The 19,766-nt window shown below is 38.1% G+C and overlaps 1 protein-coding gene and 1 long non-coding RNA gene across 4 annotated transcripts; one reads left to right on the forward strand and one right to left on the reverse strand.

Moving 5' to 3' along the window:
• Window positions 1-389: 389 nt before the first annotated feature.
• On the reverse strand, window positions 390-19,647 carry LOC122654348 (ribonuclease J-like). Of its 3 annotated transcripts, none has more exons than XM_043848410.1 (17): window positions 19,296-19,647; window positions 18,332-18,560; window positions 17,868-17,991; window positions 17,026-17,082; window positions 14,212-14,403; window positions 14,061-14,138; window positions 8,015-8,197; window positions 7,781-7,861; window positions 6,422-6,487; window positions 6,219-6,311; window positions 5,520-5,645; window positions 5,132-5,245; window positions 3,412-3,507; window positions 3,169-3,266; window positions 2,605-3,056; window positions 1,197-1,657; window positions 390-765 (listed from the first exon to the last, which is right to left on the reverse strand). In XM_043848410.1, exons 1-17 carry the CDS (start codon window positions 19,606-19,608, stop codon window positions 670-672), a joined length of 2,859 nt encoding a protein of 952 aa, XP_043704345.1. In that variant the 5' UTR covers window positions 19,609-19,647; the 3' UTR covers window positions 390-669. The 3 variants fall into 3 exon arrangements, with proteins under 3 accessions (XP_043704345.1, XP_043704346.1, XP_043704344.1); XM_043848411.1 differs by having other exon boundaries at window positions 390-768; window positions 19,314-19,646; XM_043848409.1 differs by having other exon boundaries at window positions 390-768; window positions 19,296-19,646.
• Window positions 9,150-13,491, forward strand: LOC122654351. Its single transcript, XR_006331895.1, has 3 exons — window positions 9,150-9,542; window positions 12,717-12,721; window positions 13,456-13,491. It is a non-coding gene; the product is annotated as an uncharacterized LOC122654351 (long non-coding RNA).
• Window positions 19,648-19,766: the final 119 nt, after the last annotated feature.

Here is a 19,766-nt window from a genome sequence, read left to right on the forward strand (position 1 = left end):
AAATGCTTCATAAATTTTATAAGAGAATGTGTTAGTGAATTTATCTAAAGAAAAGCCAAAACATTCCTTGATTGTGTGAGAGTCTGATTCCATGCTATTAACTCTTGCAATTGAGCTGAGGAGACCAATTGCAATACCAAGGGAGCTTCTTAGAACCAATGAGCTCCTATAGCTGATGCATTTATGCAGACCTAAATCAGAGACGGCATCAGTCATTACAGATTTAATATTTTGAAGGGTAACAAAAAAGAGAGTTCATGAAAGCAAAATTGTCAATAGATGATGCAGTGCGACCGTAGGATGTACTGAGCCAAGTTATGGCCTTTCTTAGTTTCCAATGGCTTCCACTTCCTCCTTTTTATTTTATTTCATTTCATTTGAGTAATATCCCCAAAAATAAAATATCACATAACTTGCAATGCTGATCAAAACCCAATACAATTGCCGCCGTCAATCATAATACAGATATTCCTCTTACAAGGAATGTGCTAGCAGCTTACATTCACCAGTTGTCTACTCGACGATTTTACTGAAAGGCTCTTGGCTTCAGAATATGTTCAGCCAGTTCTCATTCATCTGAGATCATCACATATTAAGAGATAGTGATGCAAGAAAACCAAGAGCCCAACCAAAAATTTGTGAAGCCCAACATTGCTTCTACCTGCCCACTCATTTTGTAGCTGCTACCTCATGATCAGATAAAAGCTTGTCCATTTCGGCAAAATAGGGCCAACCTTTCTTGCTTTTACTTCCATTCTTGCTTTCCTGCTATTAGCAGAAAGAGTAGATGTTAAGCAATACAATTATAGGACTAATTGAATCAGGACAGAATGGGGGAAAAATTGTGTCTCTACCTACATGTGCAAATTCAAAGGGGGAGCAGGGATCACTAGATTCAATAGCATTATCAGAAATATCTTCTAGGCCAAAAATTAGATCCTAGCCATCATTGTAATACTTTATATCTAGTCAAGCATTCCAACCAGAACAGAAGGTCGTCTGGTGCAGGCATAGATGTCCCCCCTCCCCGCACTGCGGCATGCGTAAACATGTATCATATAAAGAGGAATGGAGGATGACTTCTTATGTCCGCCCAACAATATGCTGTACTCTGACATTGAATGCAGATATTCAAAATACCCCATATTTCCATCAGAAAGCAAACCAAGTTAGAAAGAGACAGGAACAGGACAAACCTCATATTTCTGAAGCAGAGATGCCCAGAGAGATTTGCATTGCGCTGGAGATCGATTAATCCCTTGGCTTAGCAACTTTGCAGAAATCTCTTCCCAAAGGACCATTCGCCCCTTCACAACTTGAAATCTGCTATTGAATTCAACCCGCATTTCGATGAGTTTGTTTATTTCCTCAGGCTTCCATTTGTTTCTTTTTACAGGCCTGGGAGATGATAATTGAGGGTTTGACAATTGAACAGAATCATCCTCACCGCTTTCTGTTCCATCTTGCCAGAGATTCAGTCGCTCTGCTGGAATGGAACCATTGCCATCACTAACTTGGTCATCAGGAGATGATGTTACAAATGATTTCCAAAAAGCATCCGAACTTTCATTGAATAGTGTAGATGAGTCCTCTGTGTCAGAACTTGATGTTGTTGCATCTTCCTCAGATAACAAATGCTCAAATTCAGCACTCTCATCTGCAGGAGTAGATGACGACTAGTTTTTAAAAGGCATGCAAGGGTTACAACACAAGGAAGGCTTAAATAAAATGCTTTTGAGTCTTAATCTTAAAAGCTGACACCTCCAATCTAACACACATGATGGATAAACTTCAAACCATAAAAATGCTGGCAATGTCCTTCAAAAATAATCCAAAACAACGTTTTAAGAACACTAAGACTTGACATCATTTTTAGCCCAAATTCCTTAACAAGGCCCTTCAAGGAAGCCATTCCTTGACAGTCCAGCCTTTTGGACCACATGGAAAACACCTCTGGTCAAATTGACTGTTGGATAGGATACTTGACCTTGGATCAGCCACGTGTCAATATTGGGATCTGATCTTCGATTATATGGCCCACATGTTAGGCAGATACTTGAGCTGTTAGGGAAAGGCATCCTACACGGATCATGTAGGGAACATTTGCCCATTATCATTTTATAATTTGAATATGTTTAAAATTACCTCAAATTGTTTAAAATTTATTTCCATCTGTTTCCTTCTAAAGCTATCCATTTCATTTTAAATTTAATCAAATACCCTTAAATTAGCATTTGAAAATTACTCATCTTTGTTGTGAGTTTCCTTATTTCAATCAATAAGTTATTTCATATTTTTTAAAAGAAATATATTTGGAAAAGCTTTTTCAAGATTGCTTTGAAAATCAAAACATTTTAAAGAAGGGTGAAAAGGTTCTACACTTGATAATATAGGAGAAAAACCAATACATGTTGGGACATAGGATTTGAGTTATGGCAATCCAGAAGGTAGCATATCCATCCGGTTATTTGGGGTTGCCACATGGTGCATATTGTGGCTTAAATCAAGGGGTGTGTAGCTGAATTTTTCTCTCTGTTTGTGTGTGTGTGTATTATAATCAGTTAGAAAAATCAGAAGGTTTAAAAAAATAAAAACTTGTACTACCTGCAATTTCTTGTTGCGAAGCATCCTCGTCTGAGTGGGTGTTGCCACTGCCTGCTTCCTCAAGCTTCCTGCTTGACCTCTTTCTAGGACGTGAACCGACCATTTTAATCAATGGTGATAATCCAAAATCAACATCGGACTTGCCAGCTAATCTTGCACTTAGCTCATCAGCAAGAACTCCAGCTGTGTTCTCGACAGCTATTGCAATCACATCAGGCCTTTTACTACTGTACTTCCTTACCATCTTCCTTAGTACCTCGGACACAGTTCTTTCCATGTGAGCCAGCGGACAGTTCACAGGACAACTCGATAGTGCAGCATGAGCAGCTTTGTAGAGAGCATCTAAAAGCTTGCCTTTGTCAAGCCATAAGCAACGTGTGACGATCCTTATTTTACCCTTGAGGCTTGTTTGAGGTAGACCGTCTATTTCCTGTGGGCGCAAAATCTCCATGCTGCAAAGGATGAAGACATTAAGAACACGAGATCGTACCTAAATGCCACATCTACATAAGTACATCCAGGGTAAACAAACACGTCTGATCCAACAAGAATTAAGCCATCTACCTGACAACTATAATACCATCTGATGCTATCCTTAGTCTCTCATCAATGCAAAGTTCTGTAGATGTGCCAAATGCTTTATCACCATCGTTATACATCAACTGCAAGGAGATGGGGTTAATTTGCATATATCTCCACAGTATCATTTATCTTTTCACTTTTTTTTTTGTGCGGGGGGGGAGGGGAGGAGGGAGAAGGGGTAGACAATTAGTTAAAGGAGCATTTAAGGGATCACCCATCACTCACCTGCAAATTCTCCTTCCCCAAGGAAACAAAACCATTAGAAATTACTCTTCTGTTCCTAAGATGAGAAACTCCCAGCATCTCACCGTTCTTTATGACCTGCAAGATGTTAGTATACTGCATTAGATTTTTGCAGACAGACATACATACATAAACTAAATTAGGGGGACAAGAATTTCCAAAATACAAACACTGCCTACTTGCACCATATTGTTAAAATGAGTATTATGGGATAGGCTCCATGAACAGTGCACCAAGGGATAATGTTTTAGTAGTTGAGTAGTTATTAGCTTGTTATGTCCCTTTAGTTATTTCTATTGTAATTAGACTTAGACTTTTAGCAGGTTTCCTACTAAGAGTTGGTTATTGATTTACATAAAGGAAATAGGTAATCGTGATAGAGCAATTACTCCATCACGTTCTAGCATACACCATTCTCGGTTTCATCTGTTTTCCCTTCAGTTCTTCTACTTCTTCCTCCTCTTCTTCTTCTCTCACTGCTGGTCCTTTAAGCTTTAATATCATACATGGTATCAGAGACTGATCGATCAGCTTCCTCTTTTTTCTTCAATCATTGTTTGACGGTCTTCTAAGGATCTTTTTTTTTTGTTGACAGCAATCTATGTTGCCTTAGCTATCTTATGAAACCCTAGTGATTGATTACATGAAAATAACCTAGGGTTTCTCTTGTACATGCTGTCTACCTGAAGGAGATCACTCACTACAATTATTCCATGGTGTTATTTTATCAATTTTGATGAAGAGTAGCTGCTGTTTTCAAGCCTGCGGTACACTGTTGGCACTACAACTCTTCATCTGGTTATCAATTTGATCTGATGTTTCAGGACATTATTGGCCCTACTGGTAAGGATCTTCTATCCTATATTGAGGCTGGTTTAAGATTTATTGATGTTAACTGCAGATTACCCCCATTGGCGGTACCCTGTTTTTGGATGAATTCTGGCAGAATTAAATTCTGCAATTACTTTAAATCTGAAAATTGGATACAAGTCATATTTTAGGCCATTATTGCCCCTCGTCATTAGGCTCTTCGACCCCAGTATCAAGCAGATCTAAGCTCTGGATTCTCTGTGGTATTAAATCACCTATCAGGCTCGAAATTTTCTGGCAGAATTGCATTCTGAAGTTAACTTTCAATCTACCTTCAGATTCAAGTGATACATTGGGGAATTATTAGCCTTTATCTCAAGTATCTTCGACCTTCATATCAAGCTGATCCCAGTTGTGATTTTTCAGTGGGGTAAATCTCCTCTGATTCAGGTCAACGTCTTCAGATTCTGGTTTATTTATTATCTGTCCGTTGGTCCCTATCTTTACTTAAATTTGTTATTCTCCTATCTGCATTATGGGTGATTCAAAACCCCCAGCGGACTCCGATACTGTCCAAATTACAACCAATCCTACATCGATATCATGAAGGACACCCAGCAGAAAATCATCTCAACTTAGTGTGACAACATAGTGACTCCAAAGCAGGATTTCATTTGAAACCCGAGCTGAGTCAGCCAAGATATATAAATTCATGAGCAACTATTGTGGATCTCAATCTGCAAAGATACAATTTCATATTTTCATGTATGGCAAGATCAAGCTTATGAGTTAAAAAAAATTTAACCTTGCAAACCTCAGGAAATCAATAGCACAAATTGAGTGCTTTCATACATAGCAAATCTGGAAATTTCAGTTAAAAGGCCAAACTCACAGTTGTATGTCGGATGCCAGTTGATTTTCCAAGCAATTCATGCTCTTTCAAGAACAAGAGTTCTCCATGGATAGGTAGAAAATGCTGAGGCTTCACAATTTTAAGTACTTCCTCCTTCAAAAACAGATGTTATTTCAAGAAAGCGTTCCACCCTCAAAGAAAATGTCAAATAAAATATATGAGATGATCACATATTAGAGTGACCACAAACATATAACAAAGCATGTAGAGAAAGAGGCTTCATAATCAACAAAAGAACAAAAGACAGTCTTGAATGTTTTTCTTCATCAATAACTAAAACTTTAAAGTTTGGAATGAAAAGCCATAGATCATGTTAAAGAATTGCACGAATACATAGGATTATACCATAATCCATAGATTAACCCACCAGTTCATCACGATATCCATGACCAGATGTATGCAGGTTCTCATTTTTCCCCATAACAATTGTTGAACCAATTTCTGCTATCCGGTTCAGCATATCCATCACTCGATCCTCGTTTCCTGGAATTACCTAGAAAGTAAAATCAAATAAGTGACCTCTATAGCACACAAACTCAATAAATTCCAACAAGATTGTAGCAAACGCATTTTATCAGAAAATGTAATCAAGCACATAATCCCAGAAGACTACACCTGCGAAATATGTCCACTTATAAATTGACCATGTTGATCAGAAAATCATTATCAAACAAAGAGGAAACAAGAATACCAACAATCAAGGTTGAATGTAGGAAGTCAAATGCTTGTGTTACCTAATATTGAGATAAACTACATATCCTTACCAGTAATAAAGTGATCAATCATGGAAGATAAATTGAAATAAAGAGATAGAAACTCATTGTCCACAAAAGTAGCCTACAATTGCCACTTTATTACTGGTATGTCAGCCCAACGAACTGAAACATTTAAAAATAATTTGGTGGGAAAAATTATTCATCGCATCTAACACTATTTTAACAATAAATATAGCTTTAAACAGGGTTGCATGGTGAAAAATGATTCATGTAGCCGGTCCCATTTTGTGAAAAGGCTTAATTGAGTCAAGTAACAGTATGGGGTTCACTATATCAGCACAACCAGTTACCTTAGCTGAATACAAAATTACATCATCCTTGTTCAATTTGAGGGAGTGACTACCTCCATATGATGCAAGGTTCAAAGCGGCACGTGGTTCTGCCTGACACAATAATACAGAGTCATACACGCAAGCTAAGATGCTCCAATAGAACTTTCATACTTGTTGAAATGACTGATGGAAGTGATCTGAATTCATTTAGGTTATCTTACTTGAGAGCCTGTTGTAACAATTAGCAAATCCTTTGGAGCATAAGTATCAATATCTTCCACTTTCACCTGTGCAAAATATTTAAAAGAGAGAGATGGGGGAGGGGGGGAAAGCATCAGAAAGAATACGTGAAATTTTCCAAAAAGGAAATTGCATAATGCATAGTAAGAACCTAATAAAGAAGAACAGGAAGCAGACATATTATCAAATAAGAATAGACAGATGGACCATCCTCAGTCCCAGCAAATATCTCCACACTAGCATATACTTGTAGTGCAAGTACAATAGACAAGAAGATATAAAATCTCAAACTTATTTGCCAGGATGCTCTATCCTCCCCTTCCTAATCTTTGATGACCATCATCAAAAACCACAATGCCAAATTCACCAAGGCTGCCCTTGATAAAATGCATTTATATCTGCTCATTCTCATTCCGACATTCAGCCAAGTCAAAACATTTACCCCTTAACATAGGATGTTTTCCATGCATGACAAAAAACCTAAAAAAATCTGAAGTGTTTATATTATTTCATGTAGATGCCTCCTAGACAACTTGAATCCTCAACTTTGAGACTGCTGTTTTGTACCCTTCCTGCACCCTAATCGGCTAATCCAACTGAGTCCCAACTCCTAAACGACTTTTTGCAACTAGAAATGATTAAAATCTACCTCCAGGAGTCGCATACAAGCCCCATAAAACTGGCAACTACCATGCCTATGAATCTAATAAATAAAATCAGACGACACACTAGTCAATCCAAATCAACAGCATGTGAAATGTGCATGCACAAGAACCACCAACCTACGTAATTGCCTATGGCCTATGGGACAAGAACAAACTGCCAGTAAGTTCTACAGCAGCATGGTGATCCTTCTAAAATCATCCCACCCATGTTGTGCATCAATCACTGTACCCATGGAAGGAAGCAAAGACAAGAAATGTCAATGGAGGTAACCTCATGGAATTCTAACGCAATCATGGTTAGCATCACAACTTTAACCTTTTCCATCATTTCAAATCAAAGACGCCAGCAAACATCGAAATAAGAATTATAAACAGCAAAGGAACTCAAAAAGTAAACCAAAAAAGAAAATGCCTTCAATTGGCCCCTATTGACCCATACCCACCAAAAAAAAAACCATGAATAGGTTATGTGGATACAGTAAGCTACTAGCTACTTCAGAGTTCAGAATAATATAAAGAAGACAAGGACCGCATATGACAAATAAAACCTCCCTTGCACATTGTTAATAGGAATAGAAAATTCCTTCTTTTTCCATGCTATTAACAATAAAAAGAATTAAAGAACAGAACTCCGTCACACCAAAAATACAAATGATAAAAACATGTTTTCGTTACCAGAGTTGATGGATCAATTGGTGCTTTTCCATCCCTCCAAGCGGCATCCAAGTATGTCCTTAATGACATGCCCACAAATACCTGTTACACTGACAAATAAATACTGATCTATCCATGGTCAATTAAGAAACATTTGGTACTTTCACAATTTTCAAGGTGAATTATCATCCGCAAGTTACAAAGGAGGAAAGATGAAGAAAATATTGTCACTTTGGTAAACCATTGCAAACATACCAGCTTCCGGCCAGTTAAATCAGCTGCAGCTTTCACACTTCCTAAACGATGTATATTAGATGCAAACTGTGTAGTAATAACTCTTCCTTTAGCAGCTGAAATACGTCTCAGTAGCGCATCTGCTACAACAGTCTCACTAACAGTTCTTCCAGGTGAGAGCACATTTGTTGAGTCACTCATCATCTGAAAGGGAAGGGAAATAATTAACTCAAAGTCAGGCTTTGTAGCAATCTTGATGTGATCCCGGGGCTCAGAAACCCTATTGGGAATCACTATGGGCCACAATAGCAAGAGAACACTTAAAACAAAGGCTTAATGGCAAACAGTAAATAAAGTGAAGTTTATAAAAGAATGGCAGATTTGTAATTAAAGGGAATCTTAAATGGCTGTTAGGGAAATAAAGGATAGGAGGACATAAGGGGGATTAGGAATTAAAGGTAGAGGATAGACTTGGAATGAAATTAAAATAAAGGATAGGGGGAGGGATAGTTTAGGCAAATAAAATTATAAAAGGAATGGAATAACAACCGAGAGGTTGTCTTCAACCTTCGGCCAACAGAACAAAGCGGAAACCAAGATTATTCCAAGAGAGCAATCTCTCTCGATATTGATCCAATCGACCCAAAATTTCAGGCAACTCTCTCAATATTGATCCAATCAACCCGAAATTTCGGGCAAAGGTTACTCATCCTGAGATCTATGGAAGGAAATCAACAATCAGGTTAAACAAACATTTATCAAAGAAACAAGAGTGCTGAGACAAGATCTTGCGATAGAAAGAAGAGCCAGACCTGAAGTTTGATTGGAACTTCCCAGTCCAGCAGGCTCTCGAACTGAGTTTTAGCAGAAACGAGTCGCCCACAGTTAGGTACTAAAGCCCCAAAAATTGGAATTGAAAGGGGGAGGCCCGAGGGGGATCAGTGCCTCTCTTGCTGTACCAATACTAGTGCCAGAACAGAGTAGAGGAGATACAAGGTAAGAGATGGAAGAGGAATGGGATAGAGAAGGAAGGGGGGCTAGAAGGCTTACCCGAGGGGCAGGAAGAAGATAGGAGAGATAACCCACAGTATACGCACTGTTCAACCATGCAATACTCACCCCGGTGAGGTTAAACTCAAACTCAATATTTTCATTCCATTATGTCTTTCCCATCATTGGGTACAAATATATGAAGAAAAGGAAAACAAACACTTCTATTCAAACTCTAAAATTGTGGTGAGTTGAAACAAACTCCATTCTCTATCCACGACACCCTAACAATAATTTAAATAAAAATGCCAAAAATAAACTACTACTACTACCAGCCCTCCTTGGACCAAAAACGCAAGTTGGTCCGGTTCCATCTAGGCTTGGGTTTCCACTTTCCAAACCGGTCGTGCTGGTCCAACCATTCGAGTGCCACTGCATCAAATCTTTATTTGGATGACAGTTTACTCATAGAATACATATTTACAGCAAACATACAATAATGGCCACAATATCTCCAAAGGATTCACGTCATATGCTTAAGGTAATCTTAAGCCTTGAGGTAAGAACCCAACTTCCCAGGAATGAAGCTAAGAGGATTGTGGGAAAAGCAAGGGGGAAGAAATATGAAGATCTTTATAACAATATGAGCACAAAGGAAGGGAAAAAAGCTATCTACAAGATAACTAAAGTGAGGGAAAGGGAGAGCAGAGATACCGACCATGCTAGATGTATTAAAAGTGAAGATGGTAAAGTACTAATAACTAATAAGGTATGAGGACATTAATTAGAGATGGAAAGATTATTTCTACAGCCTACTAAATGAAGACATTTCAAGCAATAGTGTCCCAGAAGAATGCATAATCCATCAAGACACCACATGTCATAGTTATATACTAAATATTTAGGGTGTCTAAAGTAAAAGAAGCTTTAAGGAGGATGAAAGTAGGTAAGGCACCTGGCACAAAGGAGGTCCCAATAGACGTGTGGAAGAGCTTTGGAATCTGTGATTTATCCTAGTTAACTTGATGCAGGTGCTGTTCCATGGGCCGGGCTGAATCCGTTTGAGAACCCAAACCAAGATGAACTGGGTCCCAGCCTTGCTCTGGTTCAATAGTATATTTAGGATTTATTTATTTGGAAAATATATGTAATCTTTTATTTTGAGGTAGCTATTAGGGAAATTTCCAATTTGAGTTCTATTTACTTTCTATTTTTATTAGTCTAGGTTTTTATTAGGAGTCTTTATTTTCTGGGTCTTATAAATAGATGTATAACCAATGATTGAAGTAGATTTGATGAATTGATTTAATTGAATTGTTTATGGTACTGGTTGGTATGATAGCAATGGTAGTATGACCTCTCTCTTTCCCCTCTGAAATCTCTTATTTTCTCTCTTCCTCCCCTTCTTCTTTCTCACATCTCATCTTCACTCTCGAGCATAGTATAAGATTTCGCGATATATCGGTATCTCGGGCCTACCGAGATATCCGAAATATCCCGAAATTTCCGAAATTTCGCTGAAATACTGCATTTTTTCTGCCATATTTCGGCAGTCCATCTCGGTGGGTTTTTGGCCATATCAAGGGCTGATACTTCATGGACACCCTTATTTAAGTTAAATAAACACATTTAAAGATTCATATTGCAAAAAAAAAGAACTCAAACTGGTGTTTTGGGTTTGCACCCTTGATTGATAATATACGGTCGCCGACCCTAATGTATAAATAGTTAAATAGACATTGATTAAGCAGTAAAAGACAAGAAATTTAAACAAACTAATGAAAACTCATAAGACATAAATCATAAATCATAACTCAAACTCCATAATAGTCAAAGACTCAATAACTCAATACACAAAGTCACAAGTTCACAAATCATAACTTACAAGTTACAACTTACAACTTACAACTTACAAGTGTGCAAGACTCACAAGACTCACAAGTCACATATAAATATTTCATCATCATCCAACAACTCTTGAACATAGTAATTTCAAAAAAATTAGTTTTAAAGAAAAATGATTTACCTTAAATAGTGAAAAACCCTTGGAGGATGTGCTTAGATGAGGCTCCGACATGTTTCCGGCGACAATCCGTACAAAATGAGCTTCAACAAGGCTTGGATGATGCTTGAAAGAGAGAAAGAAGAGCAAAAAATGAAGAACTTTGAGCTTTCAGCAGGTCTCGGTCGATATATCGACTGAGACTTGCGAAATATGGCATTTAAAACAAGTGTCACGTGACACTTTAAGTCAAAAAACAGTATTTCGACAATATTTCGTGGACTCACGACATATCGTCGAGTTTTGATACTTTTTCATTTCGAGCTACCATTTCGTCTCGGTAGGCTCGAAATATCCGAAATATTCTGATATATCGCCGATATATCGCGAAAATCTTGTGCCATGCTCTCGAGCTACTCTGTCGGAGCGTTACTTGTAGTTCTCAGATGTCAGTTTGGAACTCCATCAATCTTCAACCGCTCTCCCTGAAATTTCATATGTGCAATCCGTAGCAGAGGGCGATTTAACCTGGAAATCTTGGCATCCATATCTCCTGTGTAGTGAGATCTAATCTGTTGTTGGAACCTGCAACAGTATCAGCAACCAGATCAGATTTCAGAGCTTCAATCCCAACTGTTTGGCGATTTGATCTGTGCTGGCTGGCATTCAAGAGGCTTAGAAGTTGGGATACTCCCATCAAAATTTCTACTCGGTCTGGCTCCTATCGACGGAGTTCTTGCACCCATAAACCTGCAAGGTTTCCGCTGGTTTTGTTGTTGAGTCGTAAGGAAGAAGACACCCTTCTTCCCAATGATTTTATTTTATCTCTTTGTTTATATTTTTTATTTTAACTTTCCAAATATTCCCATTCCTTTAGCTTTTATGCCCCACTATCCCTGGTCTTAATTTTCATTCCGATTGCCCTTCTCACCTTAGTACAAGACTTTTTCCCCCTTAGTTCCTATTTCTTGTGATTTATATCTCCAATAAATTACGAGATTGTCATTCCTTTCAATGGATCACAGCCTATTATTATGGTGGGCCCTTAAGCGATCCGAATAGGGTTTCGGGAACCCGGATCCGTATCCTAAACAAGCTTTTTAATAAGATTATGAGCACCAGAAAATTTTCAGATGAATGGAGGAGACGTATTGTGGTTCCGATTTACAAAAATAAAGGTGATATTCAGAGCAACAATACCTATAGAGGCATAAAACTAATGGGTCACACTATGAAATTATGGGAGAGGGTTATTGAAACCCACCTAAGACGAAACTCATGGAAAATCCATGACGGAGAACCAATTTGGTTTTATGCCAGGAAAATCCATAACAGAAGCTATTTACTTACTTAGGAGACTCATGGAAAGATTTAGAGATTGCAAGAAAGATCTCCATATGGTCTTTGTGGACCTAGAAAAAGCTCATGACAGAGCCCCTAGAGAGTAAATCTGGCAAGTACTAGAGAAGAGAAGTGTCCCAAGCAAATATGTGGACATAATTAAAGCTAGGTATGATGGTGTGCTGACTAGTGTAAGAACTGAGGGGGGTCAAGGTAGTGAATTCCCAATTACAATTGGGTTACGTCAAGTATTAGTTTTAAGCCCTTATTTGTTTACACTTATCATGGATGATTTAACCAAAGACATTCAAGATGAGGTTCCTTGATGTATGCTTTTTGCTGATGATATTGTTTTGGCGGAGGAGACAAAAGCAGGGATATAACGCCAAGTTAGAGTTATGGAGATCAACCTTGGAATCAAAAGAATTAAAGATAAGTAGAACGAAGACAGAGTATATGGTGTGTAACTTTAGTTACACTAGGACGAATAATGAGGTGATGAAAATTGATGAGAGGGAGATTCCGCAAAATGATTATTTTAGGCAACCAGGTTCAATCATAAATAAAGAAGGTGATATAGAGGATGATGTTTCACAGATAATTAAAATAGGATGGATGAAGGGGAAAGGTGTGTCCGGAGTTTTGTGTGATCGGCATGCTCCTTTAAAACTTAAAAGGGAAGTTAAGAAGCATATGATATATGGTGTGGGATGTTGGGAAGTTAAGAAGCATCATATAGATAAACTCAGTGTAGCGGAGATGATGATGTTGAGATGTATGAGTGGCAAAACTAGGAAGGATAAATTAAGGAATGATCATATTAGAGCTGATTTGGGAGTAGCTACATGATAAGCTACAAGAAAGCCATTTGAGGTGGCATGGCAATCTTCAATGGAGGCCTTTGGATGCTCCAATACAGAGGAGTGATTTGATTCAGACTGAAAGAACTAAAAGAGCCAAAGGCATACCTAAAATGACCCCAGGAGAAGTGGTGAGGAGAGACATGCATAGCTTAGGCCTTGTATCAAGTATGATCTCGAATAGAGCTGATTGGAGGGAAAGGATCCATGTAGCAGACCCCATTTAGTTGGGATAAGGTTGAAATGTTGTTGTTGTTGATGATGATAAGAACCCAACTGCATGCAGCAGGCCAGAAAGCATAAAACATTGAGACTGAGCATTATAAAAAACTTGAATGAAAGAAGTGCTGAAATTCTTTAATTCCACTAAAAAAATGTACTACTGTAGTTGCTATCCTTTGGACAAAATCTGAGCAACAAACAGCTCCTGGCCTAAAACACACCCACAAACTGTATAATTTAAGGAACATTCCAGTTTCCAGCACAAAGATGAATTTTGGAGGCCCAGATTAACAGAGTTTTTTTGGTCATGCCTCCATTCGCCTAGATATATTATATTACATAGTTTAAAAAGCAATTCAATTAAAAGAAAACTAAGTGCAACATAAATATAGATACTTACATAGGCAGTGATACATCTAGTAAAGGAGTTGGAGGAAAACACTAAAGAAATTACAAGTCAACCCACACAGGAGAGAGAGAGAGATCTTCTATTATCTTTACACAGGAAATACACGGCTTTTGCATGTGCATCCAACATTACACAGGTGAAATGCAAGAAGTCAATGAGGGGTAACTGTCCTCCAAATGATAGAAAAGGTACCAACAGAACAAAAACAGGCAATCAAAACATATATGGTTTAAAAAAACTTACTAATGTAACTCCTTCCTTCGAGAGCTCCTCCAGAGCTCCACGATCAAAAACTTTCCCATCCATTGGCGATTCATCAATCTGTAGAAATTAACATTTACATCTGTCAGAATGAACTCTGGAAATAGGAAAGGAAACAAGATGCAACAATTACCTTCCAGTCACCAGTATGAAGAATTGTTCCATCAGCACAGCGAAGGACCAATCCACAACAATCAGGAATAGAGTGGGTAACCCTGATTGGCTCTACTTCAAAAGGACCAGCAATGAACTTCTTCCTTGTCCTGAAAACCTTAAGCCTGGATGGGACAAAGATCCCAAACTCCTTCAAACGCTTTTTGATTAGCTGTTGACATATAAAGGAGAGAAATAATATTTCTGTACCAAATGAATAGATTCAATGATGACAAGAAAAACTATGTAGCCGACTTAAAAACTCCTATGCCACAATCACAAGACTTAGTGAGATCAAGAAAGAAGTTAATGAAGACAATTGCAAACCAAATAGAGAGGGATAATGATTAATGACAACGATTGCAAAGAGGAATCTTCTAGACAGTTGACAGCTAGGTGGCGGAATATTAGAGTTCTCTAATGAACTTTAAAAATCAAGTCAAATGGTTCCAATTAAACATATATAAGCCGTATTAGCTGTAAAATTACACAGAAAGAACACAAATGTTTGATGGAGAAAGCAGAGAAACGTAACTTGACCAAACTTTGGAAAATAGCATCAACTAGCCTTACGTGAGGACATGGATGCCCCCTTCTACTTCAAATAACAACTCTATAAAAACAAGCTAAAGATGATCAATAACCCGCCTAACTCAACTCCAAGCAAAGAAAATAAAGACTAGAGTCAATCCTAATGCCAAGCATAAACCCAGTTACTTGAAATTATGAAAATACCATTGCCAGCCAAAACGAGAGAAAATTAAGTAGAGAAGAACCAGAATTCAAGTTACTCAAACTACATAACCATAACCAAATAAGTTTGGAAGCTTTTCAATTGATTGCGATCCAATCTCAGATGTGTTCCATGCGGATCCACATCATCCCAAAAAGCCATAAGGACTTGCACCTTGATAATTCTACCCCCTGCACTTGGAACTAATATTGTACTCGATCCCCCATTTTTTGGCTTACAAATATTAGAAATGAAGTATTGGTGATGCAGTTCAGAAGAACAAGAAGGCCAACGGCAATCCAGGCCACTGGACTGGACCAAGAATGGACCAATATGTTTAATTTGGAGTGTTCAAAGGGTTATATGGGCCAAGGCCTTAGTATTTTTGGGTTTACTATTGTAATAGGCCAATTCTATAAGCCCATATATGAGAGATTTGAAATCTATACGGGATTAGGTGTTAGTATCTATTTTATTAAGTTCTATTAGAGTTTCTATTTTACAGCAAACTTAGGTTGTAAGGGATTCTTCCTTCCACAGGTGGGAGGTTTCCTATTTTTCTTATTTCCATGAAGCTATAAATAATGCGGAAGGGATCAGAGCATCAGAGCATAGTTCTGTGGGATTCATAACTGCTCTACCTTGATGGGATGGCCAAGGCTGGAGTTGGTGGGATTCCTCCTCCACAATTCGGTGAGAGGCCTAACATAGTAACATATCCCTTCTTCCATTAACAGGTCAGATTTCTCCAGTATCTACATCCTGCAGATACCAATTTTGGTCTCAGTTTTCTGTTGAATTTTGATTTGTATCCTGCTTCACTAATCTGTTGTGGTTTTGTTCTCGGTTTCAGAGCTCATCTTGGGGCAGAAAACACTAACAAACAGCCCATCAAATCCTTGGTATTGGTAGTACTATGTTTCCTCTTGTGGTGTCCTGCAACAGCAACTTTCATGGCTTAGTTGCTGCTATTTTCTTCTAGTTTCTATTCCTACACTCTCATCTTACTTTGTTCGTTAGTTGCAGTTTTCATTCCCTTACTTTCTATTTTGTTTACGCTTGCTAATCTTCACTTTAGTTGCTGTTTTCTGCAGTTTCTAACCTTAAGTTTCTAAATTTTAGCCACTTTCTATTTTCTTAACTCCTTGATATCTTCCAATCTAACCGTCAAATTCACTTCCAATTTTGGGAACCCATTCCATACATCTGCAAGGCCTTGTGACCAGAGTTGCAACCAGTTCTGATCACCCTAAACCAGGTTGCTGTTATTGCTCTATTGGAGAGTTATTGTGAGACCTACTGGAAGATGTAATTCAGCCATCAAGGTGCTGAGATTGCTCTTGCTCTTATGCTATAACAGAAGGAATTCCAAGCGCTCTCTGGAGCATGGTGAATGTATCTGCCTCTGATTAGGAGAGGCAGATTGTTTTGGCCTCAAGGGAACTTCTCTTTCATGTGGAGGATGTGTTCTGCCAACTGTAGAGCCCATGAGTTGACGAAGATGGGGGCTAAGTCCTTATCCCACAGTGTAGTCCCGCTGTGGGTGCCTGGCCTTTGTTGTAACATTAGCTTTCTAAATCTCTTTTTCTTTTCAATGGATTTTCTTTACTTATCTATAGAGGGCCAAAAACAGACCGGCACATAATATATATATACATGTGCGTGTGTGTGTGTGACAAAACCAAGATCTGAAACCAGTATCTGCAATGTAGAAGAGAGAGAGAACGACAAGAGAAGAAGAGAAGAGAACTGTTGAACCACGATAGATTCAGGATGTCAGGATGTGGGTCTATAGTGGTTTACCTTTTTATTTATAATAATAGCAAACAATAGACTCTTAGTAGGAGTCCTACTAAAAGTAGAAGTCTAATTACAAGTAAAGAAAGAAACCAAATACAATAACAATTCTAATTCTAGCAACTAAGACTAAACAAAAAACTCTATGACTTAACATATACCATGATAGGGACACTCCCCCTATCGTGGTCAATGACACACCAACATAATACCACAGGGTATATACAAGAAAATGAAGACATTTCTGATACCCTTTTTACGTACCTCCATTGTGAAGGATGAAGCAAATATTGGCGTACATGAATCCAAAGCTGGGATTACCTGCTCAGAAAACACAATAAGAATTGCCAATTTCAAACAAACAAAACAGAGTCAAATTCCTTACAATATAAATTCCCTTTAAGTTGTTATATTCGACCTTTACATCAATCAAAAATCATGATTAAAACTTATCAAATCAGACCACACATGTGGAGGCCAAAAGATAATGATGCGACATGGCATAAATTGTTGTGAGACATCAACATCCTTCCTGAGTCCATGAGTCGAACCCTTCCAGTGCAATGTCACATTCATTTTCCTTGCCTTTTTAGACTTGAAATTTAAATTATGCAGAAGAGTCATGCACAGGGATAACGTATTGGATTCAGTGCAGTTGATTAGGACATCAAGGAATGTTCAACAAAAATCTTATTCATTCGAGAAGCTTATATGATATCAGCAGATTCCGGTGCAACCAAGTACCCAACAAAACTTGGTTTCTTTATAAATTTAATACAGAGGAATACTTGGGTCAGGATACAAGACATTTACTCCTTCAACCACCTGTATCCCATTATGTAGTTCACTAGCCAACAAGGAGGAGTCCACTTTACGTAGGAAACCTATATAGGAGATTTCCAAGCAATAGAACTTTATCAGGACCTCTCTCTATATCTGTTCTTGTTCTTCGAACACTCCAGAACAATTATGGATTAGGGTTTTTGAGATTTACTAGACTATAGCTAGATCAGAACAAAACAGCATCCGAACCCTTCTAAACATGCACATGTTATAAGGGAAGTTCTCAAAATCATCACAGTTTAAGAAGTGGAAAGAAACTTTACCCAAGGCAACGCACCAATGTGGTCTTCATGGCCATGTGTTATAACAACTGCTTCAATTTTATGGCTCCATCTTTTGATAAATACTGTGTCAGGTATAATTTTCTGTACACCCAGCTCATCATAACTGATATTCATGGAAGAAAATTGATCCAAAGCCAACAATCAGAACAAGCATAAGAGAAAATTTTAAAAATAATAGATAGATACAATTCCTGTAGTATTTCTGATAAATGCCTTCTACAATAACTTCTTTGTTTGAAAGTTGTAACTGGCCAGTGCAATGCAACACTTCAATTTTAAGAGAAGTGGCTATCGATGGCAGGTAATCTATGTGTTTAAAGAGTGAACCGATAACTTTAAATGCCTTAAAAGGGTTTGAAGCTACACCTTAGAAGATCTAGTTCTAAACAAAGAGAGATTTTCAAAATTAGTATAACTGTGGCGATTGAATTTCTAAAACATACCCTGGAAACATGACGCCAGCATCAATCAAAATGTAACGATCATAGTTCCCCACAAGCATGCAATTCATCCCAATTTCACCCAGGCCACCTATAGGAAGAACACGGAGTGGCGGGCCACCAGACCCTTCATAGAACTGTTCCATTTTGCGCTGAACAGAATCTTCCATACTTTTCCTAGCTCCTTCTGTTTTCTTCAAATTCTTGCTTAGGACTTTAGACCCACGAGTACCTATCATCAACACAAATCAGTATAATCAATTTGAATAGAAAAAGTAAAAGAACATGCTGCTATGAACCTACAAGAACACAGATGACAAAAATGCATATGCTGTTGCCAGGTCAAGTAATGAAAGAAGAAACGAAGATTAAAATGGAATGTCGTGATTGCCACAGCTTGTTGTTGATTTTAGAAACTAGATTGAGTGCACCAGATAAAAGCAACAACGCAATCAATGAATGACAGGTTCAATGAGGTAAACCCAGCAATCGCAATAGAATGAACCCCACAAACAAAACATGGAGCTAACAGAATCAAAGTTCATCCCAGAAATAACGATTTTGAGCAAATGAACGTTCCAATAGAGGAAAGACCAAAAGAGAAAAATGCGAAACAAATAACATGAAGAATTTCACAAATTAAAATGGCACTCACAGAATAGACTTCCCCAATCTCAAGGACGAGGAAAAAGATTAAAATATATCAAAACCGGAGTGCAAGCAACTAAACCATTCAAGAAGAATTTTACAGGTGTTGCAGAAAGGGTACTAAACAGATCATGCAGGTTCAAAAAACCACTCCCGTTTCAATGAACCCAATGCAATAAAAATTATAGATAACTTTTTTCTTTAAATTAACGAATACAGTTATCATTATCAACTTCTGTCGCAAGGAAATAAAGCATAACTGAATCAGAACTCCTACTGAAGAAGAGCTGCACCAAAAAAGAGAGTGAAAAGTAGATGCCTGTAGGATTAGGAGCACCTAAGGAGCAAAAAATGGAAGTCCTCCTAGGGCATGGTCGACGTGAAAGCCTACAAGGGCATAGAGAAAGAGCACTCAAAGAGGCCATCTTCTTGGCTCCTGATATAAACTCCTCAAGAATCTCAGAATCTTGATGAACCTTAAACACGAGGAACTGTGGAATTCCAGAGACTCGAAGCCCTAAATTTCCCCTTGTTCTGGAATGAGTAGAAATGGAAAATGCCCTAGGGAAACCTGGGTTGAAGACGCGACCTTGAAGCGGGAAACGAGCGTAGAGAGGATTTTGTATGGACATGGACGGGAAATATCTTTCTTATCGTTTTGCAGGGAAGACACCCTTTCCGGCATCAGATGTGAGACTACCGCATAAAAAGCGATTCCTTTATTTACAAAAACACCCTTAAATAATAAATACTTTTTCCTTCTCCAACAAATTGAGGGTTAAAAAAAACA

This window comes from Telopea speciosissima, chromosome 3, assembly GCF_018873765.1.
Source record: "Telopea speciosissima isolate NSW1024214 ecotype Mountain lineage chromosome 3, Tspe_v1, whole genome shotgun sequence".
NCBI lineage: Eukaryota > Viridiplantae > Streptophyta > Magnoliopsida > Proteales > Proteaceae > Telopea > Telopea speciosissima.

Bases quoted from the DNA above. Each gene is read 5' to 3' on its own strand.
- LOC122654348 (XM_043848409.1), bottom strand. From the start codon at position 19,608: ATGTCCATACAAAATCCTCTCTACGCTCGTTTCCCGCTTCAAGGTCGC. The intron at 6,312-6,421 runs GTAAGATAACCT...TTATTGTGTCAG, and splicing joins TTGTTACAACAGGCTCTCAA to GCAGAACCACGTGCCGCTTT. The intron at 5,646-6,218 runs GTAACTGGTTGT...TTTACTTTCTAG, and splicing joins TAATTTTGTATTCAGCTAAG to GTAATTCCAGGAAACGAGGA.